General features: G+C 41.8%; 1 protein-coding gene across 6 annotated transcripts in view; it reads left to right on the top strand.

Annotated features, from left to right (window-relative positions):
• The window catches only part of arhgap24 (Rho GTPase activating protein 24), a 65254-nt gene extending 42559 nt beyond the window's left edge, over window positions 1-22695 (top strand). For 2 of the 6 annotated variants that reach the window (XM_071467073.1, XM_071467075.1), the window contains 7 exons: window positions 10682-10804; window positions 15429-15636; window positions 16783-16915; window positions 18108-18181; window positions 18265-18386; window positions 18492-19680; window positions 20546-22695. In XM_071467073.1, the coding sequence (XP_071323174.1) occupies window positions 10682-10804; window positions 15429-15636; window positions 16783-16915; window positions 18108-18181; window positions 18265-18386; window positions 18492-19680; window positions 20546-20810 (2114 nt within the window). In that variant the 3' untranslated portion in view covers window positions 20811-22695. Of the gene's footprint in view, window positions 1-1889; window positions 2612-2647; window positions 7737-7848; window positions 8161-10681; window positions 10805-15428; window positions 15637-16782; window positions 16916-18107; window positions 18182-18264; window positions 18387-18491; window positions 19681-20545 lie in introns of those variants that run through there. The other 4 variants (XM_071467076.1, XM_071467074.1, XM_071467077.1 and 1 more) reach the window with 4 other exon arrangements.
• Window positions 22696-22962: the final 267 nt, after the last annotated feature.

The following is a 22962-nucleotide window of genomic DNA, read 5'->3' as shown; positions in this document are numbered from 1 at the left end:
CAGAATATTTGTGGTTTCATACCATTGGCTTAGAGCTTCCATAAATGTCATTAGTGATTTATATTTACAGTTGTCAGTTCTGGCCTTAGTCACTGCAAAACTAAATTAAAGCATCATTCTATTGTTTCTTTTTTATGTGTTTGCCCTTTTACTACAAATCACATATACTTTACACTCTTTACTGCCAAGCAAAAATTATTTATTTTAGGTTGTTTGATTCAAATTTCCTGCCCTGAAGGCAGCCAATGATTTCCATGTCAGTGAAAAATGAACACCAACTGGAAACTACCTTAAGAAACAGTGTATAATCCATCATAATTAAAATGATATATCCTTTTATTACACTAGAGTTACATTAGAAGAATAAGAAGGCATTGTTGGATTGCATTGTACACATGCAACAAGTGTTCCCTGGAACACTCCCTGTTGCTGTACCCCTATCAGGCTTAATTATCATGTCAGCATATTTTCCAACACACACTTGGGACTTTAAATCAAGTCTGAGTCGTGTTTCCTTTTCCTAAAGTTGAAATAGATTCCCCTTACATAATGGTATATTTACAGCAACCTTGGCAGGACACAGAGACATAGCTCTTTATTTAGTTGGCATCAAATCAGAACAGAGACACTTGGCTCTTCGACAGCACCGTGACCTCCCTGAACGGACTGACCCAATGCTTCTCTGACTTGTCCTCATGACGACTCATTAAAACACTGCTCACTCATACTACTCGACTCGACCAGTGCTGTCCACTCCCTTTTCTTCCTGTGTGAGAACAGAGGAGTGAGTATGTATTGACTGAATCACTGGTTTTTATCAAGAGGAATTTTTGGAGATATAAAAGTTTATCACTGTTGCCTCACCACGCTGACTTCTAGCGTTGTTGTGGCTAAACTTGTAGCTGTGGAACCCGCGAGGTATCGTGTTTGCCTTTCAGCACCAAAGAGGAGTTGACGTGGCCATTATTCTCCATTTTTTGGTGCCGTGATTACCTTCTTCCCTATGGGCGCCCGTAGACGGACAATAGAGCCAAGCAAGCCTTGTCCCCTTTGACCTCCCCACTCCTATTCACTTTGTTGCTCAGGCAGCATCAGATGGTAATGGATAGCCATAGGAACTCTATGGAGCCTGTGTTCTCTACCAGACAATGTCTTTGGGGACCCTGGTGGAGGCTAATGTTGTGGTGTCTGCCTTCATATCGTGTCTATTGACAGGCAAGGACCACCGTGACATCAGGAAGAGAATTAGCCATCGATACCTTACCAGGGGTGAAACAGGAGTCCTGTTGTAGATACAGAGGAAGATACAGCTGCACAGAGAGGAGCTTTACACCAGGGGTTTGTGCAGCATTGTCAAAGTACAAGTTGTAATGAGAGTTTAAGCTTCTTGGACATTGAACCACCATAATCTGAAGGTGACTGACCAACTGCTGAAAACCTAAAAATATTATCGTTTCAATGATACAAAACAGAGAAAAAAAAACTCAACTTTGAAAGGTGGGAAGCAGGAAAAGTTTGGTGATTTTGCCTGAAAAATCACAGAAATGATTGACAATCAAAGTAGTTGTTGATTAATTCTCTGTTGATCAGTTGATTGAACATTTTCACATCATCAGCCATATGATTTTATTGTCATGTTGAGCTGCAATGAACAATTCTTTTAATTACTGAATAAGCTGTTGATTATGTTTTCGAGTAACTGAGTAATCGTTTAGAGGTATCAGTAATTCGTTTAATTGCTGTCAGTTAATTTTCAACCAGTCAAACATTCATTTCTTATTCATTCATTTCAGTGCTATTGTCGCCACTTTAACTTTGTGAGAGTTTTACCTACTAAAGTCTATATAAGGTGTTTGACAGTTTAAATACGTCAGATACTTCACTGATTTGAAACAGCAGTAGAATACAAAACAGAATATTATAATACAATACTAACAATTAAAATAATTAGCAATATAACAATGTGATAATATTAATAATATTATTTAGTAGTAGAAATGCTGTATTGTTCATGCTCTGAATTGTCCACATTGTCATAGTGAGGCTTCTTTGACTTTGCATGCTAAAGGTCAGTATCATTACATTATTCTACTCTAAACAGTTTGCGGTTGCAGATGTTAAAAAAGCATTGTGGTGTGAATGGGAGATTCCATGTTTGCTTATGGGGTCATGCCCTGTGTCAAGCCTTCAGAGAGATCTGCCTATTGTTCCCACAACAGTGCTTAAGAGAAGTATGTGTATGTATGTGTGAGTGTGTGTGTGTGTGTGTGTGTGTGTGTGTGTGTGTGTGTGTGTGTGTGAGTGTCTGTGTACTCCCCAACCCCCTCTTCAAACCTCACCTCCCTCCCCTCCTTCCCTTTCTCTTTCACACCCTCTCAGCTGTGCTCACTCACTCATTCTGAGTCAGGCCAAAAACTGGCAGAGCAGCTCCTCCACTCAGGAGCCCCCGTCCTTAAGTTAACCCAGGTAGCCAGGACTTTGCAACCCACTCAGGAAGCCTCTTTTCCGGACGGCCAGGGACAGGAGTGTGTGGGAGGCATGGAGGTGGTTCATCAGGCGATTCATAGTTTACCACAGTATGGATTATCTGATTTACTTTCACCACATCAAGGTAACAGTAATAACTCTGTTTGAGTGCTTTGAGCCTGTTGATAGCTTTATATGCACTGTCTCTCTACTGCAATACAATGGATGTCTTTTCTACAGATGTCTTTGTTGTAACAGCTGCACTTTGCAGGAGGATTAGATCATCTGGAGGTGATATCGCTCATGAATCAAACAGACTCTGTGTATGAGGGTGCCATCATTTGCAAAGATGAGAAAGGAAATATTGGTCATTTTCATTTCCACTTTTAATCCCTTTAAAATCCTCGCCATCCTTCTGTATCAACGAACAAACATTTTGCAGTGTAGTGTCGCTCAGCAAGTGACTTCCTGTTCTGTTGGAGGTATTTATGATGTGTGGACTTCTGAGAAGACTATCATTAGACACAATATTGAATCTCAACTTGCCCCTGCTTGCATGCAAACAAGAGGACTCTTGCAGACAAGAGAGAGAACTTACACCGATGTAGTCATGCAATATCCCAATGTACATACCTACATACTCGTGTGAGCACACACACACACACACACACACACACAGACACACACACACACAGACACTGGGAGAATTATGACACATATTTTTGTTCATTTAAAGCTAAGGTAGTTACAGTGTCTGCATTGTTTTCTGGGCCAGCAGCAGCTGTTTCCTCCACTTGGCAAGCAGCATAATCAGAGTCTGGAAGAACTTAACTTTCTCACAACAAGTCTCCCACAAAATGTATTCCACTGTTGAGAATACTGAATATTTTGTCATAGAGTCAGACTGCTATTCTGCTTCGATGGTAGCAAGACGCTATATTTTTAAGGTTTTAGCGGTATGCTGGCATGTATTTTATTATAGACTATTTTTACCAGAGGGTATTCTTTTTGAAAATCACCACATTACAGGAATTCCTTTACATTTTGGAAAATATTCACTTTCCGGTTGAGAATCAAATAAGAAGACAGCGTTTTTGTATCTGTTTGTTCATTATAAAGCACAACAAGGTGACAGTTAGCATAGCATTTAGACTGGAGGCGGGGGTAAACAGCTAGCCTGGCTCCGTCTAGTGGGACAAAACTCCAGCTACCAGCGCCTCTAAAGCTCACGAATTAACATGTTCTGTTACGTTTGTTCCATCCGTACAAAAATTAAAGTGTTCAAACAACAAGTCGATGTTTTAAAGCAGGTTGTGCCGGACTTCCTGAAGCGTTTGTGCTGAGCTAAGATAACTGACCCCTGGCTGTAGCTTACATTTAACAGACATGAGAGTAATTGAGTAGCATTTCCCAAAATGTCCCAAAAACTATTCCTTTAAGTTAACAGACAAGAGCCTATTCTATAAAATACATATATTACATGTTAATATTCATTCATTCTGTAGTAAAAAAGAAAAAAGGTGTACTCTTTATTTGCACAAATTTGAATCATTAAATTTGTCTACATGATGTCGGATTGACGCTCTTCTAGTCTCACAGGACTTACAGAGGTGCAGGTCAGAGTAAAGTATTTGTGGGCAGTTACAGCACAGTGGGGTCCTTTGTTGTCTCCCACCTGTTTTGAGCCATTAGTTAAAGACTAGTGCGCAGCTGGGCTTGGTCACTTATTAAGACCACTGGTCACAACCGGAACAAACAGTCATAGCTGTCTGCACTCAGATGGCAATCGTGACACACACAGAGGGGAACTATAAATAAGGGGAGAGCTATCATTGAGAGGTTGTCAGTGATATGTTAGAGTTTTATTTGAGGATATGCAATTAGCTACTCAAGAGGTGTGTTATTAATATGCTTTTTGTAATCCAATAGCACGCATATGGTTAATGTCTTTCCTTTGTTTAGTCCAACATCCAGTCCTGAGGTGGCCTGCATATACCACTGTTTGTAGTGGTTGTTGTAACATGATGCAGCTGTAGCACAATATATTGTGTATCTAAGTGGATGAAGTCAGTATAAGTTAAGTTGTCATTTTAATATATGCTCTGCTGCAGAGACTATTGTCATTTGAAAAGCAAAAGGCTGTTGAATTTTCTCTTTTTCCGAACTTTAGTTTTTCTTTTTGAAGTTTAAATCTGACTGTGAAGGAGGAATCATGATCTGTGTGCCTTCTTTAACGCAAGCTGTCCTCTGGAGTACCAGTCTGCATGCCTCTGCACTGCTGACAATTGTTCACCACTGAGTTTATAAAACCTGGGGAGCGGTTGCGCTGAAGCGTGGTGAATCAGGGGTATTGCAACAGCTGCCACGGTTGTCTCCTCAGGTACAGTCGCGCTATAAGTGAAGATCCTCGTCTGTCTCTGCCGCTGAACTCCTGCTAGGATTGGTCTCATTTGAGAGGCGATGATTGAGGGGTTTTTTTGAGACACAGTGCCAGTCACACCATAAGCAGTCTAAGAATTAGGTGGTGGAGAATAATACTTGCAGGCAGCTTAACCACAGCTAGTAAAGAATCTGTCAAAAGGAAGCCTCTAGTCATATTATTTAGCAGACAGATGGGGAGAATTTACCCACAGGCGACGAGATGATATTTGAGCTAAATGTTTTTATCTTTCTTTCTAAATCTTGATGGCTATGAAAGCTGCAGACAGGGGTTTGAAAAGCTAATATTTATTCCTCACAGGGATGTGGCTTTAGGTTCCTCTGATTATCCATTTATCTGATGGTGGTTTAAACCCGGAGTCACTGACTGACCTTTACATGTCTGTGGTCCGAAGACAATGCAGCGTTATCTGGAAATGCTGGGTATCTGTGAATGAGCCAAACACGATTCTCCAAACAGTTAGCACTTGTGCACTAAAAAGTTTATTGACTGACATTGTAATGCAAATGGGATGCTGTCCAGTAATGCATGGAGCAGTCTACAGCACTTATGTCATTCCAAACTGATAGCATGCAGCTTTTAGATTTGAGTCTAACCCTTTCGCTTGATGAATTAGGCTCTTGGGCACAAACACAAGGCGAGGCACTGACTGATGCTTCTGCTGCCAGTAAGTCCTAGTTTCTCAGCAAGGCAGGCAACCTCTCCCAGACAACAAAACTTACTGTCTACACACAAAGACAGCCAGTATTATTTTGCCCTCCACCTACGTGTATTGTTATCTTCTGACGTATTATGGTCCCACAACTCTGCATTTCGCTGATTATTCAAGTCTGTGTTTCAAACAGCCTGAGAATGGATGTCCATCCTGCTGCTGTGAGATGTTTTTCTTCCACTAGAGGCAATATGGAAGGGGTATTCTGCCACTATACAGCCATAACATTCATATTTATACTATTAAAAATACTCATAAAGGCTAGAGAAGGCTTTCCAAATGTGTTCCCTAGGCATAGAGAAATCTGAGGAACAGCCTTCTCGCAGGTCTCGTAACAACAGTTTTCAGGGTTTTGTCCAGGAAGTTGTCCATGTGTTAAGTGTGTTTGACATTTCACCCGTCTTTATAAACCAAGTGTCCGACTCAGCCACTGTGGACGAAAGTTGAGCATCAACAGGAAATGGCAGGAGGAACAGGAGTGTGTTGTAATGGCCATGGTATGCTGTATAATCCTGTTGCATGTTTGTTTAACAGCTTCACAACCGTTGTTACTAAGAGGAAATGCTGCCACTCCGTGCAAGTAATGGAAACACAGGCTGATTCATCTTAAATGTGGGCAAAAGCACTCGCAGGGACAGCAGGGAATCACAATTCATTTGCATGACAACCAGCACGAACAATGCTGACTGGGTGGGGATGCAGGTGACTGAAAAACTTTTGCATGGAAAATGGGTCAGTGTGACCGATTGGTGAATCCATCTGACAGATCCACATCAGAGTCGACAAAGAATCGGATTGATCAGACTTAAAAATAAGACATTTTGACAAATAATGTAATTGAGCTTTCTGCACAAAGATGTGAGGCTCATAGAATGCAGGGTGAGCTTTCCCAGAATGTGGAAAATCATTTTCTCAGTACAAGTGCATTAAGTGCATTAATATGCTTATTTTGTCTTGTTACAAGAAGGCAACAGTATTATGCAGCATTATGTTTGTATTAGAATATTTTCTGAGCAGTTTTTGACAAAATTTTGCTGGAATATTGTTTTTTTTTCTGGAAATTTTGCAGAAAGTACAATAAAGTTTATTTTTTCTGATGCACAGCCTAATAAATCAATGCAAAATAGCCTGTACCTGCTGTGACATGGTAACCTGAGATGTTAGTTGTGGCTAAAGAGACAGATATTGTCCCTTGTCGTCGTCATTTTTCTGTTTGTTATTTCCTCTTTCTATTTGAGTATCCACAGAATTTTTTAAAGCATTACATTGATCACTTTTTTGTTTGTTGCATTCATATGTTGCCTACTTTCTATAGTAAGGAGGCTGTACCTGTACAGATAATTTAAGTTTTGTGGTGAAAACGAAAAGACCAAAGCAAACTACCAAAACTCATAGCCAAAGCCTGAATTGTCATTATAATCCAAAAACTACTAAAAACACATCAATCAGCACTGTTGTACTGTATGACATATAATATCATTATGATGGACACAGGCACTGCAAATATTTTCCCCACATACACTGTCCTTGTGCTGTAAAAATTCACTAGAGATTAATCCACAGGTGGAAAATAGTCCAAACACAAATCAACAATTTAGTTTGAGTAATGTTTATTAAAAACCACAGTGCACAGCTGTTGTTGGAAATTATTTCACCTTTTTAAAAGAGGAAACCATGTATTTATGAGCTGTTTTTAAAGATTTTCGTCTTCAGTAGGAACACATTGGCTTAGGGTTGAGTGCCAAAGGCAGGATAGTGAAGTATTAAAGTATTAACAGATTAACAGTAACACATTGTAGATTTTAGTCATAAAAGTCTTACCTTTCTAATGACTTAAATAAGGCTTTCTGTTGGGGTGGAGTTGGGGGCTGGTGTTTGCCTAGGACCAGCCCTGGTCGTCACTCACGGTCTCAGTGGACACACCAACAGATCGATATTCGCTTCCTCTCTGGATTAAACCCGGTATTTTATCAACCCATGTGAGGAGCCGGTCACACGGAGGATTTTGCGGGTTAATCATCTAAACGCGAAGCGCCGTCTCCAGTGGCTCGGGGCGCACGGAGCTTCCACGCCGGCCGGAGATTCACTCACATGTGCGAGTGAGCCGCACAGTCGCCGGTGAGTGCGTCGAGTCGCGTCGCTGTTTTGTTGACAAACAGCCTGGATGCGCTGGGCGCCGCAGGCCGTCGTGCCTGTGAATCCATGAGCTGAAGCTTTTTAATGTTGTTTTGTTTTTGTTGTGTGTTTTTTTTTTTTTTTTTTTTTTTTTTTTTTGTCATGAATGGACAAATAGCACACGTCTAAACGTTCATGGAAATGATATGATGAGTTTAATGTCGATGCAACCGTTTCCGTGCATGTTCAGGGCTAAAGATGTGGGCGTGATTGACAGAGTGAATCGACTGCGTCCACTCCATGTGAGGTGTAATTGATGGCTCTGAGGGGAAGTCAATAGCGGGTAGTGACTAATCACTGGATCAGGGGGCAGAGGAAACTAGGCTACCATTCTAATGAGGGACTTGATTTCCGCCCACAGACCGAGGTAAAGATGAAAACTTCAGCGTCTTTAATGCCGGAGTCGAATTCCAGATATGAATAATTCACCTTCACTCCAGGGGCAACATGGAGGGTTTAATGGGTGGATGGGTGATGCATGAACTGGTGGTGGGTTGAGGAGTTGTGCTGCTGTGAGGATGATTGGAAACCATATAAGCAACAGCCCCAAGCACTGTGTAAACTGTGACTTTTCAAACTCTTATATTATGGTCTTTACATTGAACCTGGTCGTCACATAGGCACCAAATGACATTACGCCATTGATTAGTTTTAAAAGTGCAGGAAGAGATGCCACACATGTTTTATTTTAAGGCTGCAGCTACTGATTATCTTAATTATCCACTAATCTGCTGATAATTTCTCAATTGACCGTCTTCAAAGTCTATACAATGTCAGAAATAGTGAAAATATGCCTGTTACAGTTTCAAAGCGCTCAAGCTTACATTCTCTGATGTATTGTTTTGCCCCAACAACAGTGGCAACCCCAAAGATATTCAGTTTACAATGATATGAAACAGATACAAGCAGCAAATCCTCACAAGATTTGGCTATTTTGCTCGATTATTATTTTTCTGTGAGTCACATAACTGACCGATCATTCCAGCTCTGGCTTAGCGACATACATTTATTGGAGATAATACTGAACAATGAAAGCACATGTTGAGGTTAGCACAGAGTTAGACAAGTGATTCTGAAGAGCACTTTTGAGAGAAGACGTCTATCTGCAGCTCCAGTTACACTTTATAATGACCCACGCCATTTCTGAGAGGGACATAAGGTATTTTATGTGCAATCAAAGTCAAGGTTCATTACTGTCACAGAGTTTATCCTGCCTGTGTTTGTGAAGGGAGCTTTTAGTGGATAAACACGCCGTGGACATGCTGAGTGCCACACAGGGCAAACACTGGCATCTGCTGCCTGCTAATGAGATCTCATCAAGACTGACACAGAGCATCAGTCTCACTGTCGACATTTGGCAACCAGCATAGCTGTTGTTGCTGCTCTCTGACCGCTCCACCTCTCTGACACACCACAAGCACACGCCTGTCATCCTGCAACTTATTCATCGTTATTCTGTTGTCGCGTGTAGGGGTTAATTCACTCATATTGTACACAATTTGAAAATGTAAATCAGTTCCCCAACAATGACCTTAAATTTTAATAGTTTGTTGACAGACTGGAGAGGATGACTTTAATGGAAACATTTAAAAGATATTAAACTAATTATAAAACTAATTTGTACACAATGGGAAATGGGTTGCGCGTACGAACTAAGCGTCCATGGCAACATCCCATGATGGCCGCTCTTCACTTCATTTCACTTGAATGAAAATAACTCCGTTCCACCGAGATTGCGGTAAATTTCAAGTCCTTTCAACTTCCCACTGGTGAACCTGAGCCCTTAACCTGCCCTTCATTTTCTGTTGTAGTCTATAAATAGTATTTGTATGCAACATGCAGATCTCACCCTGGGCTACAATCAATGGAGCAGGGGTGCATTCATGATCAAAGTCATGAATAATTCAGCCGTTATGTGTCTGTTAATAGCTCATCTCCTCCTGTAACAGAGCAGGTGCGTCCCTGTGAAATGCCATCAGTCGCTGTTTGTTTGTTTCATCTCACTAAAGCTGAAGTGGAGCTGTGCAAATGGTTCTGTTGTCATAGCGATCGCCGCAACCAGATTCGTTATGTGAAACAGGTCCACTCCGATCTGTCCGGTTTCACATGGCAGCAGAGTGCTCACGGCCATTATCCACAAGTGGAACCAGGATACAGAGCCTGCCTCTAATGGAACATACACTCCTGCCTTCAGATATAGACATTTCTTTGATTTATTACTGCAGGCGAGTTAAAATGGCAGTGTGTGTGTGTGTGTGTGTCCAAAATTGTCATATTTTTAGAGGCTAGAGGTTAGGTCAGATTCAATTAAATTATCATCTCATTAAGGACATTTAAAGTCCCCCTCCACTCCACTTTTTCATTTATCTGTTAAGGGAGGAAATTTTCTGTGTGCTCACCTTAAATCTGAGTCCATGGTGTTGAGATCTGAGCATGATTTTGTGACTTCACAGCTGGTGCCAAAGCCAATCATGGTCCAATATGCAACTTAAAGCCTCCAGTGCTCATACAAGATATCTTGTGTCTAGCTGTTAAACTTTTGAAATGAACAACATTTGCATATTCAGAGAATTTATTTTAATGAGGGAGAGGGAACAGATGTGACATTAAGAATTTTTAAACTAGGTAATGGAAATTTTTGTGGAAAAACATATCAGACTCAAATTATTATTCCAGGCAGGTCTGGAAATTATGTCTAGAAGGGATCTTTAACTTTTCAAAATGTTTTGAAAGTTATTCGGTCCCAGAAATGTTGTTTTAATTGGAAAAAGAAGTCAGATGAGCAAATTTCTCTCATGTGGAAGACGGTTGGGTTTCCAGTGAGAGTTTGGCCACTGGAGTACAGGAGGTTTTAATCATCTCTGTTTCTCTCTCCTTCGTGTGAACAGGGGGAGACAGAGAGCGGATGACAGCCAACCATGAGACCTACCTTCTTATGGCCAGCACCCAGAATGACATGGAGGATTGGGTGAAGACGATCCGCAGGGTCATCTGGGCACCTTTTGGTGGAGGTCAGTATACACACAGCCAGTGTTTGTATTAGCCAAACAACTGTTGATGAGATTTGTAAAGCCAGTTTGGTGTTCATGTGGTTGACATTGAAAGTTTCCAACAGTGGTAGCTAAAATCTCACCGCCATCTCTTTTTGAGCAAGGCACCACCACATTGAGCTGCTGACAGCAAGCAGTGGTCCTCTGACAAGATGCGTCATTCATGTGCAAAGACTGTGTTTAAAGGAGCTATTTATAAGTTTCAGTCTCCTATCAGTATTCCTATCAGTCTGTTGGCAGGTACAGCAACAGATTGCTTCCTTTTCCCTCCATGTTTCATTCCCCATTTCAGTGTCCGGCCACATGTCGCCTGCATTGATGCAAAAACATGCACAAACACATAAGCTTTAGTCGTTTGAACATTTGCTTTGTCTTTTAAAATCCAGTCTATCCTCTCTCATGTTGTGTCATCATCTTCCATGTCAGTTTTTGCTTTCCACCCGGTCTCTGCATGCTAATAAACGAAGGAAACTCGTGTTAAAATCAATAATTTGTGTCAAATAAACCAACAAAACAATGGCAATGTAGTAACTGTAAAATAAACAGTGTTTCCAAGCTGAAGTGCTTGATTTTGTAATTGTTCACATAACGTTGTTCCTGACTTTGGTGGCATTGGTGTGCTGATCATTGAATCTCCCGCTGCGCGGCTATGGCTTGTTATTGACCGTGCTGGCAGACATTGGCCTACATTGTGTACGAGCGGGGCACAAGCGCGGCATTTGTGAGCGGACGGGTAGTTCAGGCAGCTCTCGGTGACACAGTGAATAGATGAGGCTGAGCTGGCCCCTCTGTTTTCAGTGCAGGGAGTTTGATGTCTATTGCAGTTGACTGCTCTTTAAAAGGACGAGCCATTTGTCAAAGATGCCACAAGAAAGGTGGCTCCACGTTGGAGCGGAGCCTGGCTTTCTCTGTCTTTTCACACACATATATGAAGTGCACACACACACACACACACACACACACACACACACACACACACACGCACAAAAACTCTCATATTCCAGCCTTTCACATTTTGCAGTAGCGGCAGAGACCAACTGAGCCCTGATTGGCCCTGAAGTGTGATTCTGTTCAGAGAGTGACAGATAGGGAGGGAGCTCCCAAAACCAAGCCCCTGTGTCTGACCCACACAAGAGCTTGGAGCCCCTAACGGTTTGCTGTCATGTTTGCTGTAATGCAGTGCTGAATGTTATGATGCTGAATTAATTACTGGCCATCTTGCACAAACAGTTGGACAGGGGGGGAGCTTGAAGGCAGACTTTTAAGGAAATGTGCAGCTGTGGCCTCTCCATCTGGATCTTTGGAGATTTATTTCATGGTAATTACCGGCTTGTTTATCTGTTACTTGGGAAAGAGCTGACATTTTAAATTGAAGCGCTGTGACTGTTGTTGCTGCTGGATTGATACTGTGTAGGCGATTAAAAAGGCAATTTTAAACTTGAAATTGAAACACTGCAGTTCCCCATTTGATTTTGTTTCATTATGAAGGTCATGCATTTTATAGCTTAGATTGAGAATTTCCAGACTGATTTATTCATTTTTGTCTAATGATTGTGGGGCAGTGAAATTCAGTAATGGCTGAGGTCATGATAGTCATTTCCACATATCAGCTCAACCATTCAGTCAGTGTTGTGTCTGTTTCAGTCTGGCTCCAAAACCAGCTTCTGTCCTTATTTACAGTTAATATTAAAAGTGCAACACCACAGTTAAAAGTATGTAACTGTAAAATGTGATATTTAGCTGCCTCCTAGTTATGGATATGGAGCTGTATAAACCAGACATGACCTCTACTAAAGCTTCTTGAATCAGAACTGATATGGGCCTTAAGGTAGAGTAGGAAAGTTTTTTTAGTATAATACCATGGTTTGTCAAACTGGTGTTGAGCTGCTGTGATAGTGGATGGACATCAGATCATGTGGTGATTACCTGCAATCTGTATTCTGCCTCTGAGCTCCAAATCGAAGCAGCCTGATCTTTAGAGCTGGCGTTTCACCCTGGTTGGAGTGAACGGAGTAATTCCCATCTCTGATTATGTCTTGTATCACGATTTCACAGCGACGGCGAGCAGCTCCACTTTTTGACATTCAAAATGAGCTTTTAGGAAGATGGATATGAGCCCAAGGGGACTTCATATTCAGTAGTCGTCCATAAATATGTCATGATAAAATGAGCTCCCTGCAAATATTTTGACACCCTTAGCCTCTGAGCTTCACTTTGGTTGTGTTCTGGTGAATTTAACTTGAGTTGCTTACCTTGAGTAACATCTGTCTGCATTACTGTCAAGAATTTGTCATTTTTTTGTCAGATATCTAATGATCCAATGTTATTATAGGTTGCATGGTTTAATATTAATAGTTGTTCTATCTTCTGTTGTCCACAAAATAACAGTGATGCAGTTTGAACATCACACCAAGCTCTGAGGTCAGCTTGTTTCCTCCCATATATACTCAGTTATCTCATCTCCTTCTGGTGTGCTCAGCAGAGAAACCATTATTCTTGCATGAGACACACGGCATAAGTTATTTTCTATATAGTTTGAGACAAAGTAGAACAGCTGAGGTTGTTTTGTTTCACTGTAGATCTCCATGAATGTGTTAGATTAACATTAAGTCAAGCAAAGAAGCAGGGAAGGTTCATCCAACCGCACCACAGAAGAAGAAGTAAAGACAAGGATAAGCAGATAGAAATAGCATGTGTTGTGTTTGGACCTCTTTCCCTGTGTGTATCTGTGTGTATGTGTATCTGTGTGTGTGTGAGTCTGACACAACCTGAGAGTGCTGAAGGAACCTGTTGAGTGCCTGCAGAGTGGAGGTCTCACTCTCACAGTTTGTGCCAAAGCCTCTGTGGTTTGTGGTACGACCCAGTCCAAGTGTGAGCCGCAAACATGCACATAAACACACGCACAGCTAGTGCATAAGCTGGTTCACACACAACAGTTACATGTGATCCGGGAAAACATTCCTAGACTCATGACCAGAATGTCTGGAGGGATGACCTCGTTTTCATTCAGTCACTTTTTCTCATTTGTTCTCCGATGCTCAGTGTGTGGATATATTCATCGCTCTTCACTCTGGCAGAGCTTGGCTTATCTGCATTTCACTCTGATCCATCTAAGATTTGGAAAAGTGGATACACAGCTTCAAACGTTTCATGGGAATTTGTGATTGTTTACTGTTTTGTCTTATTTGGGTTGCTGAGAAGACTGAAGTGGAAAAGTCCCCAAAGTGACCGACCCAGAGGAGAAAGCACAGAACACGAGACTGTTGCTCGCGGCTGTTCGCTTCTGAGCAGCAGCTTGTTTTCAAATGACAGATGATTTTCTCAGAGATGGAAATGAAGAGAGTTTGACTGACCTGCTAACAAACCCATGCATCTCTTTTATTTCTGCACTGATTTTCTGCAAAAAAAAAACTGAGGCTGGTTCTTGGAAAATGCCGGAAATCAGACGCTTTAAATCCTGCACGGCTGCTATGTTATCTTATCACAAATTTATTAATAGGCTTTTCTTCCGGAAGCTTACAAGTTGTGTGAGTTTGAAGAGGGGTGAGTATGACAGCAGCTGATCCGAACAGTGAGTTAGTGGGCCATAAGTCTGTCTCTGTCTGTTTAATGAAGCTGTATTGAAGCGTTTTAATTAGTTTACCAGAAAAGCCACATTCTGAATTGATCAAATATTGATAGCAGTTCTAAATTCAGATGTGATCAGATTTTGTACCAGTTTTTGTACCAGCAAGCCACGGCATGCTGTGTGAAATGCTGTCAGGAGCATGAGGATCCCGGTAAGCTCAGTCGAATTCAGTCACCGTGCGGTACCTTGTCGTACCACGTGTGTGCATGTGTGTGAGTAGCCTCTGTCTGTATCTAGAGACCGGAAAAGTATGCAGATCCAAATCTCTCAGGAAGGCTGCCTTAATCCCCTCTTGTGTTGCGTCCACATGAGACAGCTACACATGGAAATCAGCCCCCCCTCCCCTTTTTTCTTTCTTTTTTACAGCGACTGCCTCAGACAAAAGGCGAGAGTTGCTCAGCAGGAAGTTGGAGATTTGATCATCAGACTGAGGCTTTGTGGGTGTACATATTTTTTGCTTGGACTGTCTGGCCGACCTTATCGTAAATCTTTTTCAATTGATTTAACTGCGCTCTTTGATGTGCCTCGAGCTGTAGATGGTATGCTAATTTTTTTTTTTTTTTTCTGATTCTTTGAAAAAAGCACTTTTCACTTTGGCAGAGAAAGTGAAGGAGTGCAGGATATTAAGCTGCTGTTAATATTTCAAAAGATAAGCCATTATTTTTGTAATTTCAGGATCATACAATTGAATAATTTGGCTGTAAAGAGAGAACCACATCACATCATGATATATATCTGTGAGGAAAACATAATGGAGAAACTGCTCTCAGCTTCTTTGATGTGTTGAAGACCTTATTCTCCCATCATAAATGACTGTTCTACTATTTCTGTCAAAATAAAAGCTTGGCCATTATCAATATATGTTCAAATATGGGGTGAATACCCAAAGATGATTTGTTGTAGCACTGCTATTTATCAATGTTACACTGTTATTAGATAATTTGTCTTGTGTTTCAGGGATCTTTGGTCAGAAGCTGGAGGAGACGGTGCGATATGAACGCCGGTTTGGGAACAAGCTCGCCCCTATGCTGGTAGAGCAGTGTGTGGATTTCATTCGGCAGTGGGGCCTTCAGGAGGAGGGCCTATTCAGGCTGCCCGGACAGGCCAACCTGGTCAAAGAGCTGCAGGATGCCTTCGACTGTGGAGAGAAACCCTCTTTTGATTGGTAAGGAAACTTTGACTGGTTGGATTTCCTCAGTGCATTTTAATGTGGAGCTGATATCTTTAAATTGCTGACTGGTCACATTCTGCATCTCTGGGACCAAACAGGTGTTCCTGGTGGACTGGTACAAAAGTTTACAGATGTACAAAGAATTAAACGTGAGTGGGTTAGCATAAGGTTTAGATGTATCTAGTTTGCAACCAGTGTCACACAACAAAGACATTAGGAACGATCCATTGTGACAAAATTTAAATCTGGCTTTATATTTAAACATAAAAGCATAAAGATCACAAAAAGAAAGTTTCTCACCTACCTGTATGTACAGTACATACTTTTGATTTGATTTGATTTGATTTGATTTGTTACCCTCCTCCACTTTGGGCTTCAGGTCTCCCCTCCTTCAAAGTTCACCACTGCGGAGATGTTTGCTGTTGTTAGATTTAGCCATTTAAAGTGGTGACACATTTGTTAGTGAATTTTTTTTTAATCCTGAGCAAAGGTCTGATCAGCTGAACGCACAAAACACATTCTTATTTGTCCAAATACCTGTGGGAAAAGGGCCAAATTTTGAAGAGGAGGCAAGTCTAAATAGACAATGTATGTAGGTGGCAGTACAGAGACACGGAGAACTGTTTTTTTTTTTTTTTTTTTAATGTGACATCCTTCGTCCATCACTCAGACTGACAGTGTGATGGAACATGCTGCCTCCATGTCTCTTCTTCTCTTCTTCTTCACTCCATCCACCACTCCCACCATCTCTGACGACCTTAAATAAAACCTAGATACAACTGTCGGCTATAGGTACATCACCTCACTTGTGGCTTGAAACACTGCATACAGGATCATACACAGACATACTCCGGCTTTATCACAACTCATGTCATGTAATGGCAACAGCTACACTCTCTGATTTTTGTCTCCAACAGTCCCTAACCTCCTGCCTGCCTCATTAGTGTCTCTCAGCCCACAGTAGAAATCCCACCTGCCATTTATTTTATGTTTTCTTCTGATTTCATGTATTTCCTGTAGCACTCGCCCCCCAGGAGGCGTCATGGTGACTTGTGTTTGCCCTCCATGCCATGCAGTCGTAATAAATTATAACCTCGACCCCTCCCCTCCTTTCTGTCTCCTTCTTGTTTTTCTTTACAGTAACACAGATGTTCATACAGTAGCTTCTCTACTGAAGCTGTATCTCAGAGAGCTGCCCGAGCCCGTCGTCCCCTTTCACAAGTACGATGAGTTCCTGGCATCCGCGAAGCTCCTGGGCAAGGATGATGAAATGGTAAGAAAGAGTACTTGATGAGTTTCTGTATCGATCAACAAATTGACTTTCACACACTTTATTCCTCCATGTGAGGTTTAAAGTTTGGTTCATATATCAAAAGAGCGCAGCTCTGAAAAGCTCTCACATGAATCTTATGAACCTTTTTTGTGGCATTAAAGCTTCACTGCCCGGTTATCCACGGTCAGCTCTGCTGTCCTAACAATGACTTTGTTGTGCCTGTCTCTGCTTCTAACATCTAAATAGGATTTCTCTCACACCATAAAGCACAGTTAACAGCAGAGCACCGTTCCCCTGCTTCCATACAAAGCATCTTTTCCCCCCGTTTTCACTCAAGTGTCCAAGTTTGTGTCTTTGTGTGTATGCACGAGCGTGGGTGTGTTCTTATGCAAGTTCAGAAGTATGTTTTAACGCCTCAAGTGTAGATTAGAGCTGGCCTGTCTTTTAAACCTCCTGGGACTTCGAAATGGGGAAGGGACACAGTGAGCAGAATTTCCAATATTTGTATTTCTAATATTTGCTTTAAACATTGTTGAAGTCTTACAAGTTTATCCTTTAAATTTATTATGTTTAAATTGTATGGAAAATATGGAAAAGATATAAATCATCATACTGTTTAATTTATCACATTCATCATAGTGTTTATTTCCTTATTTCATTAGTTTTTTACATTCATGTATTTGTGTAGCAAGTATAGAGGTTTTTCATTTATAAAAATACAGAATTAGTGAAAAAAAAAAACTTAATGACATGCAGATTCTTAATAGACAAAAGACTTTTTCCTCTCATAGGGTACCTTTTATGAATATCTCAGAAAGTGATGGGAATGATTTGTCAGTCATTGTTTTTAGATGTCAGATAATGAATATTTTAATGAACTGGTTGTGTTCTGAAGAACTTTGAATGTGACTGATGAAACTCTGTTGCTCTTATGTTGCACTTATCAGTGTTAATAAAAGGTCTTTTGTGTATTTTATGGGATAAGTGTGCAGTCATTACCACAAACACAAACTTGTAGCTCAGTACACGGTGTGTACAAAACTATTTTTCTCTCTTATTTGCTCATTTCTTTTGATGTTATATTTGATAAGATGTAAATTTCCCATGATTGATTAAAACTTATGGTATGACGTGATATGAATTATTGGTCTGGATTGAAGTGATGTCACCTAAAACGTGTGGTCATCTGCAGGGTATGAAGGAGCTGAGACGGCTTGTGGAAAGTCTACCTCCAGTCAACTACAACCTACTCAAGTACATCTGCAGGTATTGATTCATGGTTAAAGTTGGTAGCATTTCAGTGACCATTATTGAACAGTGAAAAACTAAAGGTATTTTCCTGCTTCTAGATTTCTAGATGAGGTCCAGTCATATTCAGGGGTGAATAAAATGAGCGTTCAGAACTTGGCCACAGTCTTTGGGCCAAACATCTTGAGGCCGAAGGTCGAGGATCCAGTAGCGATTATGGAAGGTCAGTATTCAAGCCAGTTATGTTTTCTGATGTACTGTTTTAATTCTGAACTTATCTGAAATGATTTAAAGATGACGATGAAGATGTGTGGTCTCATGTTGTCAGGTACTGTTCTGGTACAGCAGCTCATGGCCGTTTTGATTGGCCGCCATGACGTGCTATTCCCTCACAATGAGGACAGCCCCACAGCCCTCGAGCTTGTCAACAACAACAACATTGAACTACCGCGGCGACAAGCCACCACAACTACCTCTGCCATCTCCACAGTGTGTCAGAACGCTGAGAACAACAACACGCAGTGCGTCCGGCAGTGTGTCTGGGAAGCACCCGAGTCTCCTTCTTACCGCCAGCCCGTAGACAACAGCGGCTCCCCGCGACCAGCAAGCCCTCGTAATGGGGTCGTGGGTCGTTTTGACATCACCCGCAGTCCACCGCTGACTGTTAAAAAGAACCCGGCGTTCAGTAAAGGCAGTGGGATTGTTACAAACGGCTCCTTCAGCTCCTCACCCTCCTCAGACCCCAATCAAGAAAAGAGCCAGACTCTGACTGGAAGTGGGAGTTTACCAGTGCGGCGCAGCGGGACGCTCAAAGGCTCAGGCACAAAAATGGGCACCAGTGGTGTGGCAGGTGGGAGCAGCACTGGAGGGAATGGGACTGGGGTTGTGCGCATGGGCATTTCAGGGACTGATGCTGTCACAGGGAGTCCAAACGGCCGCAATGGCCTTTGGGTACCCAATGGCTGCGTCACGTTACGGGTGAACAATAAAACGCGCGACTGCTCCAATGGGGAACAAACAGCCAATCAGAATCGTCTGTCCACATATGATAATGTCCAGTTAAACCACCAGAACCTGCAGCTGCAGAACCAGATCACCAACACGTGTCTGAACAGCAGCTGTGAGGACAAACAGAGCGTAGACAGCGCCACCTGGTCCACCTCCTCCTGTGAAATCTCTCTTCCTGACAACTCCACTTCCTGTCGTTCCTCCACCACTACCTGCCCCGAGCAGGACTTCTATGGAGGTCACTATGAAGACTTGGATGGACCAGCACAGGATAATGAGCATCCCCAGTCTGGTGGAGGAGGAGGAGAGGGAGAGGGCAGGAGCAGCAACAGGGAAGGAGGCGGAGACGGAGCAGGGAGGAGCAGTCGGGGCACCAGCAGTAGTGATAATAGTGATGGATTCACTGTTGGCAATGGACCCGGCAGCCACAGCGCTCTGCACAGCTTAGTGGCCAGTCTCAAACAGGAGATGCACAAGCAGAAGACTGAGTATGAGGCCAGGATAAAGAGGTAAATGAAGAGCATGAAAAATTCTGTTATATCTGTTATGAAAATATAAGTGAATACATACAATTCACATATGTCTCCAAATAGCTAAATCACTTTAATATAAAAAAAAAAAGTCTTATTTGTGAAAGTGAGCAGCTATTTTGATTACAGCTTTGTGTTAAATATTTGCTTAGGAATCTTATGGGAAGATCGGCAGATTAAGTTGCCTAAGTTGCCGGCTGCTGGCTCCAGCTTCATATTAAAGGTCACATATTGTGTAAAGTGAGAGTTCCATGCCTTTTTTCATTATAAAGCAGGTCTAGGTTCTATATTAATACTGTGAAAGTGTCAAGCGCTCAGTCCACAGAGAAATGCACACAGCCAGTATTTAGAAATTTTGCTTTCAAACGAACCGTCAGTACTTCTGTAGCTTTGTGATGTCACAACAAAGCAGTCATCGCGCTTGGCCATGCCCCAAGCCCAGCCTTTCCAGACCTACTGTCCAACCTTGTAGGATTTGGTTTCTCTGAGTGTTTATCTGAAATCTGGTGCATTTTTATTTGATCACTCAGAAAACAGTCAGCCAATCAGAAGAGAGCCTCAGAGCCTCTCTTCTGATTCGCTCACTGACCTGTTGTCACTAGAGCTCCAGAGAGAAGCCTGAAAGAAGAGATGTAAAACTATATTGAGATGGGGTTTTTCTGTGCTTCTTATGCATATCAACACTTTAAATAAAACATTGGAGATAAAATATGCGACCTTTAACATGCAGCCATAAGAGTGGCATCAATGTGGCACATCTGCCGAAATATTAAACTCAAAGGACCTGTTGCCTCTTCAGTGACTGCTGTTCCTTTTCCTAATCCTGTGTTAACCTCCTTTGCAGCTTGGAGCAGCGCAACCTGGAGCTGGAGACAGAAATGGTGAGCCTCCACGAGGAGCTGGACCAGGAGAGGAAGAAGTACACCATGGCGGAAATCAAGCTGCGGAACGCAGAGCGTGCCAAGGATGACGCTGAGCGGCGAAATCAGATGCTGCAGAAAGAGATGGAACAGTTTTTCTCCACGTTTAGTGACCTCACTGCGACTGGCAGCACCGCCGCCGCCGACCCCCGCCGACCAGATCGCAACAACACCATCTGGATACAGTGAGGGGGGCCAGGGAGTGTGGGCTGAAATGTTAGGGAAGACTGGAAATTGTTAATTATATGATGTGAACATTAAGCAGGCTCCAAACGGGATTTGGCTGCTGGTTGTAGAAAGCAAGTTGGGAAGTTACGTTGCAAAGGTTAATGGCATGTTTTAATTTAAGACATAGGTGGTGTACGGCTAATGGAAGCCACTTGTATAAATGTAGACATCACCTGGAGTGACGTCAGAGTGATATTATCTGTAAATACAGCATTATTTAAACAGTTTTCAAACTCTCTCCAACCTGCCGTGGTACACACTCATCTGACTTGGAAGTGGAGTAAAGGGACAGTACACCACAGTCTATGATGATATACAGTACTACTACTATTCTATATGAGCTCCTAGAGCCAGATCGGAGGGAAGGCACATTTAAAAAGGTTGTGTTCAGCCAAAACATAAGAATAAAATACCAACCTTGGACTTGAAAACAGCTGAATACCAAGCCAAAACCCCTCCCTATCTTAATTCACTTTTAAATATAACCAAAAAAAAAAAAGATCATGTACATAGAGAGAAACAATGCAGAAGAACACAGCATCATACCTATGTAAGGAGAAATGAAAGTAGTACCTAAATGTTTATCTGATATTTAAGCAAAGTTATCATTGTGTGATATTTTATATTAAGACTTTTTCCTTGCACTTACATGTTTGTTTTCGTGTCTCAACAAGGTGGTACTGAATGTCCTGTCAGTCAATGTGTGTATCATTTAAATTGGACAATATACTGTATATGTGCCTGTGCTTCTGTGCTGTTATATTTACCCCATGACCAAAAAAAAAAAGAGCCTGTACTGTAAATATTTTATAAATAGTAGTAGACACTACTTGTTAGTCTGTACTGTGGTTTTAAGCTTATTCAGATGGAGATGGCACGTGTTGTGAATGGATACTGATTGAAGAATGTTTTGTAGCTTGTAAAATAAATTTGCACGATGATGACTTGCACGATGGGTCATTGGCGTACATCCCAGGTAAAATAAAAACCCCTGTTCATAATGTCATGTGGCAAAATGTACTCCCCCCATTAAGAGATCTGTAGCTGGTGTCGTTCTGTGAATGCTCTTGGGGAAATGCAGCATACATTCTGTGTCTGAGCATATGAGATACCAGTTTTAAAAATACTCCCCTGTGGTTTATTTGCCACCTAAACTAGCACAGAATTTAGAAGCTGCAGCGACAACACAGAGCTGTGATTGTGGGTCATAACTGTGAAAAAGGGGGATTACAGCATCAAATGTGTCAACACTGACAGCCTGGTTGCTAAATTCAGTCACAAGTGGTGTGCGCATGATGGTGCATGAGTCCAAGGGGGTCAGTGTACAACAAGTGAATGTCTCTAACTGACTGCATATTGATAACGTCTTTATGAGTGTATTTATTTAGCTTCAAACCAAATGTCTACACACAATGTGGATTTGCTAATGGGTACAAAACAGGACACATGAGTACAGACCAGGACTGTCCAAAGGAGTTTCTGTGTGCATGTGTGCACAGGCCTGCTACTGGCTACTTTTCCTCTGGAGACCAGGTCCCATTTAAACCTGCTGCTGGTCATTGCAGGACATCTGGAATGTGAACATGGAAGGGGGGGGGGGGGGGTCCCTGAACAACTGAAGGAGGGAGGGGAGTCTATGCTTCTCATTTTGCACCCTTCACCGGGAAATAATAGGCTTAAGCCAAGCTGACAGTGTCACCTCATTCTATGAATTCCACACAAAAGAGCAGATTATGGACATGGCAAGAGGGAGAGGAGGACTGGGAATGTTTTCATGACAACATACTTGATACACAAAGGAACTTTGAAAATGACTTAATATGAATAAAGGTGCATTTTCATGTGAGTCTCCCTTTTACTTTTTTGAGTGAGTTTTTCAAGGGTGCAACTGTTTTGTATTTATCACATGGAATAAGATTCAGAATTTGACTGGTGATGATTTTCACTATTGAATTTTTTCCCTTAATCACAGCACATTTTTAGCGACTTTATCATAGTTGTTACTGAAATTAAATTTATAAGGTCCCAAACATTTTAATGACTGAAACAGTCAATAAAAACTAAACAACAACTAAAGAATAAATCTACGGATCTATTTTGGCTTGAGAAAAGT

This window comes from Trachinotus anak, unplaced genomic scaffold, assembly GCF_046630095.1.
Source record: "Trachinotus anak isolate AG129_WGS33_773 ecotype Australia unplaced genomic scaffold, CSIRO_AGI_Tana_v1 ptg000028l, whole genome shotgun sequence".
NCBI classification, from domain to species: Eukaryota; Metazoa; Chordata; class Actinopteri; order Carangiformes; family Carangidae; genus Trachinotus; species Trachinotus anak.
The sequence above is the reverse complement of the archived record's forward strand: the minus strand, read 5'-3'. Positions and strand labels throughout refer to the sequence as shown.